Source organism: Brienomyrus brachyistius, chromosome 10 (genome assembly GCF_023856365.1).
Source record: "Brienomyrus brachyistius isolate T26 chromosome 10, BBRACH_0.4, whole genome shotgun sequence".
NCBI lineage: Eukaryota > Metazoa > Chordata > Actinopteri > Osteoglossiformes > Mormyridae > Brienomyrus > Brienomyrus brachyistius.
Window position 1 is genome coordinate 19,832,977 of NC_064542.1, and position 10,812 is coordinate 19,843,788.

At 49.1% G+C, this 10,812-nt stretch overlaps 1 protein-coding gene across 1 annotated transcript; it reads left to right on the top strand.

Annotated features, from left to right (window-relative positions):
- The first annotated feature begins 7,273 nt into the window (after positions 1–7,273).
- Positions 7,274–10,379, top strand: LOC125750211 (uncharacterized). The gene is made up of 6 exons (XM_049027664.1): positions 7,274–7,338; positions 7,530–7,877; positions 8,883–9,233; positions 9,332–9,441; positions 10,204–10,254; positions 10,374–10,379. Exons 1-6 carry the CDS (start codon positions 7,302–7,304, stop codon positions 10,377–10,379), a joined length of 903 nt encoding a protein of 300 aa, XP_048883621.1. The 5' UTR covers positions 7,274–7,301.
- Positions 10,380–10,812: the final 433 nt, after the last annotated feature.

Sequence of the window (10,812 nt, forward strand, 5' to 3'; positions counted from 1 at the left end):
CTCTGATACATCCATTCTGTACAACTAATATGGTAAGAGATTATCTGGGACTGTTTTCCTGTGCATAGGCTAACTTCTGTCCATGAAGACACTTATTTGTCTCATGGATCTGTCTTTGTTCTGCATGTCTCTAATTTCTTCTAGTTTCATTTTTAGTACTGGTATGTGCTTCATGACATGATCAATCCACACTCCCTTTCTAGTGTGATACTCTCCTAGTGCCAATGCATCAGCTGTCACCAGTTGTTTTCCTGCAACGTAAATGATTCTGTATTTGAATCTCACCCTCAGTCTCAATCTGAGTATCCGTTGAGGTAAATCATCAAGTACTCAAGAGATGAGCAATATCACAGGCTTGTGGTCTGTATGCACCAGGAAGTCAAAAGGTTTCAGTAAACACCACGTTGCGCAAAAACAAAAAATGCAGTCACTCTGTATGCACCAAACCAAACAAATAAACAGCAAACACATGGACACAAGGAAAATACTGTATCCAAAGGGGTGAGCAAAAGGAGTAATCGGGAGCTGGACGAGAGTGCAAAACCAGAAGAGCAAACAACCAATGCGACAGTATCAGAAAAGGTAAAGCAACAGTCCCTCCTGATATGCTACTCTTGGTATTGTGGCCTGTGATGGTTTTCACGCCTTCCCAAACCTCCCTCATGTTGTTCTCTCTAAGCTTCTGCTTCCATCCATCCATCCATCCATCCATCCATCCATCCATCCATCATCTTCCGCTTAATCCGGGGTTGGGTCTCGCGGGGGCAGCAGTCTCAGCAGGGAGGCCCAGACTTCCCTCTCCCCGGCCACTTCCAGCTCCTCTGGGGGGATCCCAAGGCGTTCCTAGGCCAGCCAAGAGACATAGACTCTCCAGCTTGTCCTGGGTCTTCCCCAGGGTCTCCTCCCAGTGGGACATGCCCAGAACACCTCCCCAGGGAGGCGTCCAGGAGGCATCCTAATCAGATGCCCGAGCCACCTCATCTGGCTCCTCTCGATGCGGAGGAGCAGCGGCTCTACTCTGAGTCCCTCCCGAATGACTGAGTTCTCTAAGGGAGAAACCAGCCACCCTGCGGAGGAAACTCATTTCGGCTGCTTGCACCCGCAATCTCGTTCATTCAGTCACTACCCAGAGCTCATGACCATAGGTGAGGGTAGGAACGTAGGTTCGACTAGTAAGTCGAGAGCTTTGCCTTTTGGCTCAGCTCTCTCTTCACCATGACAGACTGATGCAGAGCCCGCATTACTGCTGATGCCACACCGATCCGCCTGTCGACCTCCCACTCCATTGTTCCCCCACTCGTGAACAAGATCCCAAGATACTTAAACTCCTCCACTTGGGGGAGGACCCCATCCCCAACCTGGAGAGAGCATTGTACCCTTCTCCGGCTGAGAACCATGGTCTCGGATTTGGAGGTGCCTCAGCCGGTAGCCGTCAGCTGCGTTTGGAGTACCACAGGCTAAAAAGGCCCTATAGGACTCCTTCTTCAGCTTGACGGCATCCCTCACCACCGGTGGCTTCTGCTCCACTTTCCTCGTATAAGTGGCCTTTGCCTCCCTCAGGCAGCGTTTCACCTCCCGCTGTGTTGCTTTCATCTCCTCCTTGTTTTTGTTCCCAAAGGCTTTCTTCTTCATGTTGAGGACAGCTTTGACTTCCTGTGTTACCCACAGTTTGCTATTAGGGTAACACCGTACCGTCTTAGTAGGGATGACCACGCCTACACAGAAGTTTAGAAATTCTGTTAAACAGTGTGTCACCCCCTCTATGTCCTTACCATGTGGGCTCAGAAGCACATCTCAGTCCGTAGTATCAAAACAGTCTCTCAGGATGTGCTCCATTTTAGGGGTCCATCTCCTGATGGAGCGTGTGGTGACAGGCTGCCTTTGGACTAGGGGGATGTACTGTGGTTGTAGGTAGACTAAGTTGTGGTCTTACTTCCCTAGTGGAGGGAGAGGGGTGCCTCTGTATGCATTCCTCACATTAACATACAGTGGGTCAATTGTCCTGTTGCTCCGAGTGGGACAGTCCACAAAGTGATGAAATGCAGCCAATGTAGAGTCCAGTGTAACATGATTAAAATATGATAATGAAAGACTCAGGGTGCTGTGTCTGCAGTCTTGCTGTGACTCTGTGTATTTTCTTACAGGCAACTGCTGCATCGGCCCTTGGAGGTATGTAAACACACACAGCAATCTCATGACTGAACTCTGACTGACATGACTGACCTGCCTCTTCTGCCGGTCGAGCCTGACCTGCCACCCAGAGAGGCTCCGGTCCCAGCGGCTGACGTGCTGCCCACAGAGGCTCGTGATGCAGCCGAGGCCCCCGCAGCACCCCGAGTGGTTCCTGCAGTGCTGCCACCCTGCGGGGCTCCAGTCCTGTCCTGGCACCACCTCTGCCTGCTGGTCCGCCCAAGGTCTGTTCCACCTGAGGCCCCGGCCGCGCCTTCGATTCCACCCACACCTGAGGTCCCAGTTCCGCCTGTCGCTGAGGCTCCAGACCCTCCGGCACCTGGTCCAGCTCCCGTTACCCCAGTTCTGGTCCCCGAGGAGGTCCCAGGCTACCTGACCGTTGAGCCTTCTCCCTTGACGGAAGGAGAAGAGGACCTCGAATGGTACCCCTCGGGGATCTCCCTAACGGCCCCAATGGACTCCTTCAGGAGGAGAACTCCTCTGCCTTTGCCCCAGAAAGGTCGATCCCAGCCAGAACCTCACCTGTCAGTGTCCCGTAAAGGGAGAGGACACAGACACAGGGGTCGGGTCCCACCTGCCTGCGGTCCCCCGGGCTCCTGCTCCGCTGTCGCCTGTGGGTCCCCCGCCGTCGCCTCATCGGTCACCTGTGGTCCCACCTCCGACGCCTCATCGGCTGCCTGAGAGATCCTCTGCTCCGATCCATCTGTTCAGCTCTCAATCTCACCTACCCTCACTCATGAACGAGACCCCAAGATACTTGAACTCCTCCACTTGAGGCAGTACCGCCTCCCTGACCTGAAGAGGGTCAATCCACCTGTTTCCGGCTGAGAACCATGGTCTCGGACTTGGAGGTGCTAATCCTCATCCCCGCCACATCGCACTTGGCTGTGAAGGCTGATGGTCCCCAGCAGATGAAGCCAAGAGGACGACATCATCCACAAGAAGCAGCAATGCAATCCTGAGGCCACCAAATTGGACACCCTCAACACCCTGGCTGTGTCTAGAAATCCTGCCCATAAATATTATAAGCAGGACTGATGACAAAGGGCAGCCCAACCTGCACTGGGAACACATCCAACTTATTACCGGCAATGTGGACCAAGCTTCTGCTCCGTTCATACATGGACCAAATCACCCACAATAGTGGGCCCTGAACCCCATACTCCCGAAGCACCCCCACAGAGCACCTCAGGGAACATGGTCGTAAGCCTTTTCCAAGTCCACAAAATACATGTAGACTGGATAGGCAAACTCCCAGGCCCCCTCGATTACCCTTGCTAGGGTATAAAGCTGGTCCAGTGTTCCACGACCAGGACGAAAACCGCATTGTTCCTCCAGAATCCGAGATTCTACTATTGATTCTACTATCGATCTCACCCTCCTCTCCAGTACCCCGGAATAGACTTTCTCAGGAAGGCTGAGAAGTGTGATTCCCCTATAGTTGGAACACACCCTCCGGTCCCCTTTCTTAAATATGGGGACCACCACCCCGGTCTGCCAATCCAGTGGCACTGTCCCTGACCTCCACGTGCTGTTGAGAAGGCGTGTCAGCCATGACAGCCCCACAATGTCCAGAGCCTTTAGGTACTCCAGGAGAATCTGTTTTTCTTGATTGATTTTTTTATGCTGACTAGTCACCATTTTGGGGGAGGCGTGTTATGTTCCCTAGCCCTGGTGGCTGCCTAAACAGAGCCATGAAAGCTTTGGCTACCCTTGCTGGTGGCAGTGTGAGTGTGTGTTTCTTTTCTTTTCCCCTTTTTCCCCCTCCTGATTAATAGGTACCGAACATCTGAGGCTGGGGAGAAGGATCCTATAACTATACCCACTTGGTACCTTCCAAAAAGAGAGACACCATTTGGGGAACCAGTCTGTCATGACCTGTACGTCCAGTCCTCATGTGTGCTGCATCCCCTGATCATCCACGTGTGCTTCCCCGATTGTGATCACCTGTTTCCTGTAATTTTCGGCCTGTCTTGTATATTTCAGTCTGCATTCAAGTCAGTTTCCCCAGTTCTGTCATTAATGTTAGTTCGTCACCATCTGCCCTGTGTTCCTCCCAATAAAACCTCGTATCCTGCACCCTTGCCTGCCAGCCTTGTCCTTACCCGCTGCCTGCCTATTCACCGACCGGCAATCACAACAGAATGACAGACCTTAACAAAGTCTCACCTTAGTGAGCTGAGAGCAAGCGCATTGGCTTGCTCCTATAGGTGATCCACTGGCTTAACCAGCCCAAGGTCCACGAAGATCCTGAGGTGCTGGAGCTAGCCAGGTGAAGCGGGACCCTCCTGGAGGAGATGTCCCTGCCTGGGAACGCGCACCTCTTCGAAGAGCTGCGTTACAATCTCCAGCTGCTGATGCGGCGCGTGACAGAGAGGAGGCTGCAGCTGGTTGCGTTGCTCACCACGGAGGCTGGAGACCCCCCGTCTGTCCCTGCGGACACGGCGCAACCTCCTTCCACGACCGCAAGCCAGAGGAAAAAGAGGAGGAAGCAGAGAGGGAGGCCAGAGGAGGCCCCAAACTGCTTCCTGGGAGCTGCCTCCCTCTCCCCGGCTTCACTCCTCGCTGGTGATCGGGGGGAATCCCCATTTGCCCAGGACATCACCGCCGCAGCAACCCCACAGCCGTCACCGCTAGTGGTGTACTACTTTGGGGTGGCGCGGCTGGCTAATAGGGGGGTCAGGTCCGTGTGGGACGCTATCTCGAGGGTCCTACGGACTTTTAAAGGGGCAACGCCCCTAGCGGCTATCACAGATGTCCCTGATCTGCCTGTCCTGCTCATGCCTGGTCTGCCTATCCTGGCGGCTGCCACGCCACTCAGCAAGGCTCTGGCCACTGTGGCGCCCCCTGCTGGCCCAGAGTCAGCGGTTCCTGTGGCACCCCCTGCTGGCCCAGAGTCAGCAGTTCCTGCGGCGCCCTCTACTGGCCCAGAGTCAGCGGTGCCTGCTCTGCCCAAGGCGCCTGCCACGACCCCGCCTCCAGCTACTGCTCCATTCCCTGCACTGCCCGAGTTTCCTGCTGCCAGTTGCACTGCCTGAGGCGCCGCCTCCGCCTGATGCTTCGCCCCAGGCTCCTGCTCCACTAGTCCTTGCTTCGCCCACTCCTCCTCTCCCTGCTCCGCCTGAGGCCCCTCTGCCTCCACCTGTCCCTGCTCTGCCCAAGGCTCCTCTGCCTCTGCCTTTCCCTGGTCCGCCCAAAGCCCCTCTGCCTCCGCCTGCAGTTCCACCTGTACCTGTGACTCATGCCCCTGTGGCCCATGTCCCAGTCTCTGGCCCAGCTCCAGTCCCCCCAGTCCCAAAGGATGTCCCAGACAGTCTGACCACCGCTTCTTCAACCCTGGAGGAGGAGCTCAAGTGGGACCCCTCGGGGACTTCCCTCATGACACCTTTGCCGGTGTGTTCAGTCCCGGCCTGAACCCCAACTTTCTGTGTCCCGAAAGGACAGGGGACATCTTTGCAGGTATCTGGTCCCGCCTGCCCTGCCCCCTGGTTCGCCCTCGCTCTCCCTGGCTGTGGCTCGGTGGCTGCCTGCAGGTCCTCTGGCTCCGGTCCAGCTGTCGCCTGTCTCCCTCCAAGGGCTTGTCATCGGCCGGCGGTCCCTCCTCCGACGCCTCATCAGCCGCCTCCGGGTTCACCTGCCTCGACTCCTCGGTTGTCTGCGGGTCCCCCCACTGCTGTTCGGCGTCGGATGCTTTGGCTGCGATGTCACCTGTGGCGGCTTCCCCCTCCTTCTCACTTGTGCCATGGTCCCCTCCGCCTTCCTCTTCGCCTCCTGCGTCAATTCCTCTGCCTGCCTCCTCGCCCCCTGCAAGGTTCCCTCCTGCTCCGGCCTCCCGATCGCTTGCGGCCCCTCCGGCAGCTGTGTGTCGCCCACTGTGGCTCCCTCAGGCTCCCCTTTGTCCCCCATCCTTCCTTGTTTGACCTGCTGTATTTCCTCCTTGTTCCTGTGTCCCTCCTGTCTCTGCTCCTCGTCTCTGTCTCCCTCCTGTCTCTGTTCCTCGTCCCTCTGTGCCTCCTGTGTTCACTCCTGGTCCTTCTGTTCCGCCGTTTCCTCCCAGTCCTTTTGTCCCATCCGTTGGTGTTTCCCTTGTATCTCCCTTTCTGGTTTGTCTGTCCATGTTCCCTCTTCTGTGTCAGGTCCTGTCCCGTCTTCCTTGATGCTTGTTTTGTTTGTCCATCCTGTTCCTGGTCCCTCGTTGATGTTTAGCTCTTGTTTTCTAGGTCCTGTGCCCCTGGTCTCAACCTGTCCGCCGCTCCCCTTGGGGCACGCCTTGGGGGGGGGGGAGTTCTGTCATGACCTGAGTGTCCAGTCCTCGTGTGTGCCACGGCCCCTGATCACCCACATGTGCTTCCCCGATTATGATCACCTGTCTCCTGTTATTTTCGGCCTGTCTTGTGTATTTCAGTCCACGTTCAAGTCAGTTTCCCCAGGTCTGTCATTAATGTTAGTTCGTCGCCATCTGCCCTGTGTTCCTCCCAATAAAACCTTGTGTCCTGCACCCTTGCCTGCTAGCCTTGTCCTTACCCGCTGCCTGCCTGTTCGCCGACCGGCGATCACAGCACGGTCCACCCTATTGCCAGAGTCTGTGTCCGCCTGGTTTAAGCCAACTGCTGCGGTCTGTTTGTCACCCTTTTAAATTTTGTGTTGTTAATAAATACCCTACTCCTGAGCTTACTTCATATGCGTCTCCCTCCCTTTTATGCTGAAGACTTCTGCTGGTTCGTAACACAGTATAGGATAATATAGGATTGCTAACAAGACAGTGAGACTGCTGAGCTTGTCTGAGAGAGATGATTAGCGAATGGCCTCTCGCAGTGTCTCAACACTCTGTACAAAAACTTCATTGCTCAGTTTATGTTCCTATTCATCTAATTGTACATATATTTGTTATCTAAATATCATGAATTAAGTTTGCTGTCAAGCAGAAAATTAATAAATGTCATGTGAGCTAGAATGCCTTTTCACTATTACTTAAATTCCTGTGTGAACAGCCAATCAGATCAGCCTGATGTGTATCTTGTACCTCTCTGTTTCCTGCCCTTTCATCTCGACCACGACCATGATCTCTCACTTAGCAGCAGAGCAGTTTATTCTTGACCAGAGAAACCGCAATGATGTTCAAACTCTTTGGTCTTCTCATTTTCATTGGTAGGGTCCTAAAATATAAAATTATAAATTATTTTTGGATTTTAATATATATTTTTGTATATCCAATACAATGTGATCAGTGTACTGAGTATTTGGGTATTTAATCTATTAAAACATTTAATAATTATTTTGATTACTATTATGATATTTGTCATGTTTATTTATGTGTTTTTGTTGTTGTTTTTTCCCAGATACTTCACTGGCTGTGGATGTTGTTCAGCCCAACCACCTGATGAAGGTCCAGCATGGAGACAGTGTGACCCTGACATGCTTCCGTCCAGAAGATATTTCTTTTGCAGTTTGGTTTAAGCAGGCTGCTGGTCAGAAGCCCCAGCTGATGGCGAAAGCACTTCGCTATGTACCTGGTGAATTTTACGAGGAATATAAAAACATAACACGTTACTCCTTACAGAATGCAGAGGGGAGTTTTAACCTCACTATTTCCAACGCGGAGCCGTCAGATTCTGCAGTGTATTACTGTGCTGCTGTGTTCTATAATGAAATCGCATTTGGAAATGGAACCTTTGTGATAATCACAGGTAAATGAGATTCCAACTAATTTCATATTTGCTTTATATTACTGTCAGTAAGAATGATCCTTGTAAATTTTGACAATTGAGCTGTGTGCCACTATTAAATTAACAAAGATACCTGACATTGATTGCTTGCTTTGAGCATAAAGTTAAATATAATTATGAAATGTAAATATATGCTATATGTATACAAAATCTGTGTGCCATAGTGGATTGCCTCATAGGAAAAGTTGCAAGTCTTTCCTCAGAAGTTAGTTCTAGCTCTTTTGACTGTAGTTCCTAACCTAACATCTGGGATAGGCTCTGTTCCACACATGACCCAGAATCGGGTAAGAGTTTTCAGAAAATGGATGGATAGGTGCAGTCATGTGTATTGGAATAAAGCATAATTGCATTTGCCATTGCGTTTTGCATTTTGCTGTAGTGCTATTGATGAATGGAAAGACAAAACTTACTTTTCTACAAGTAAAGTTAATACATTAGGATCTTGGAAATCATACAGGTGCTATATCAAACTCCTCAAACATGCCAATACACAATAACAACATGAACCAAATATAAATTCATAGAATCACGAAAATCATGAAAATATAAAGTACACTTTATATACATGAAATTATTCTTCCTTTGTTCATTAATAATAAACATTATTTGATTATAATGTTTGTTATTATAGTTTGTTTTTGATGTATATTAAAGCTGCGAAGGTATGTTAGGATGCTAGGGTATACTTACATGCTGCTTATGAATGTTAGAAAAATGCATTATGAAGGTGTCATTAATGTAATCATTACCAAATATGTACTAAAAAACTAACTAAATAATAAAAAGGGACAAATTTCTTGTGTTGTCCAGAAAGTTACGGATTTGTTGGACAGATACAGGAACACCACTTTGATTCCTAAACCTCTCCAAAATGATTCCGAAAAATCTTTGAGGAAAAATCTTGAGGATCTGTATTTTCCATTGCTTCTCTCAAAGGGCTGTCATCATGAACATTTTGCTTTTCAGGTAAAGACTCCAACAGCAGGACTGTGGTACAGCAGCCTGTGTCTGACACAGTGCAGCCTGGAGACTCTGTGAGCCTGCAGTGTACAATAGAGACTGGGAGCTGTGCAGGAGAACACAGTGTTTACTGGTTCAGACATGGATCAGGAGAATCCCTTCCAGGAGTCATTTACAGCCATAGGAACAGGAGTGATGAGTGTGAGAAGAGCCCTGAGGCTGGATCTCCTACACGGAGCTGCGTCTACAGCCTCCCCAAGAGGAACCTCAGCCTCTCTGATGCTGGGACTTACTACTGCGCTGTGGCCATGTGTGGGGAGATGCTGTTTGGGAACGGGACCAAGCTGGATATAGATGGTAAGCTTTATAAGCAGTAGATTATTTTAAAATCTAAATGCGAAATGAAACAATATGACATCATCTAAGCAGTTACATTAGACTTTTTTTTTCTCCAGAATTCCATTGTTCTTCACAGATGATGGTGCTTATCTGTCTCTCCATTATAAGAGCTGGACTTCTCCTCTCTTCTCTGCTGATATTCACCCTCTGCTATGGCGCAGTCAAGGTATCCTAGCCAATGTGTACTTTACAAATTCCTTTGGAGGCTTCATTTTATTGAGCTTAAGCTGTTATCGTAGAATCTGATACCTCACAAAAGACGATCTTCACACTTATAATAATTTTAAATGAATATGTTCAATCTGAAAAATGCATTGGCATGATTTCCAACTTTTTAAAACATTTTTGTAAGATCTTTGCATTTCTGTATTTTATCTTTAATATTTTGAAAAAGATATTGAAATATACAACACATGTTGCAATAAATTGTATTTCAATGACCTATTAGTCTGCCTCAGTTGAAATAGTGCAGTATGATTTGTTTCCGTAAATACGTATCTGCTATGAAAATTCTAAATGTTTTTTTTAAAATCACATTTTTCATTTTATTATGTATGTTTTTGGGGTGTATGCTTATATATATATATATATATATATATATATATATATATATATATATATATATATATATATATATAACACACACACACGCACACACCTGTCTCATTAAGAATGATATGGATAATTGAGAATGAAGAGTTTTGTTTTTTGATCCCTGTCCTGTTATTCGTCTTATTTTCTAACAAACCCACTTGCTGCTTGCACTCTACATGATGCTGACTACGGCGTCACAAAGTGCATGGGATGCTTATCAGAACAGAAAAATGTCACTGCAACCATTTCATAGAATTCTTTCTCGTTTTTTGTATGAGAAAAATCTCCCCAGTTTATTTGTTTAGTTAATTTAGATTCTCCTGCTCGCTCCCAGCTCATCACAGGACAAACAAAATCACGCACTGTGGGTAATTCAGGGACAGAAGTGCAACTAATATCACTTTGTTCAAGATTCAAGAGTGATTTATTGTCATCACACCCATGTACTGTACACACATGCGGTGCGTTGAAATTGCTGTTTCCCACGGACCCTCTACGGAGCAGGGCTAAGGGCCACAGACAGACCTCCAGTGCTGGTGCCTGGCCTGTCGAGATGCTGTTATATAAGGTGCAGGACCGAGCTGACCATGTCATATCGCTCGATACCCAAACTGCACGGGGTTCAGCAGCCTGTGAATGTGCTCAAATAAGCCAGGACCAGGCATTCAGACTCATTCATGGCCACAGAGGTCAGGGTAACTGATCACTAGTGACTATGGGAATGGATGCCCTGACAGATTCAGGGAGCTCAGCACTTTACAGGGGCTTCTGACTACAAAAAAATACACAATCCCTCATGGGTACTCAAAACCCCCCAGCTTCAAGATGGTATTGAAATTCTGCCTCCCCCACCCCAATATGGAAAAAAAGTTGGAGTAACAAGGGGGCCAAACTCCCACCCCCAAATGTCCCCTCAAAAAGAAACACCCAATAACTGAAATAA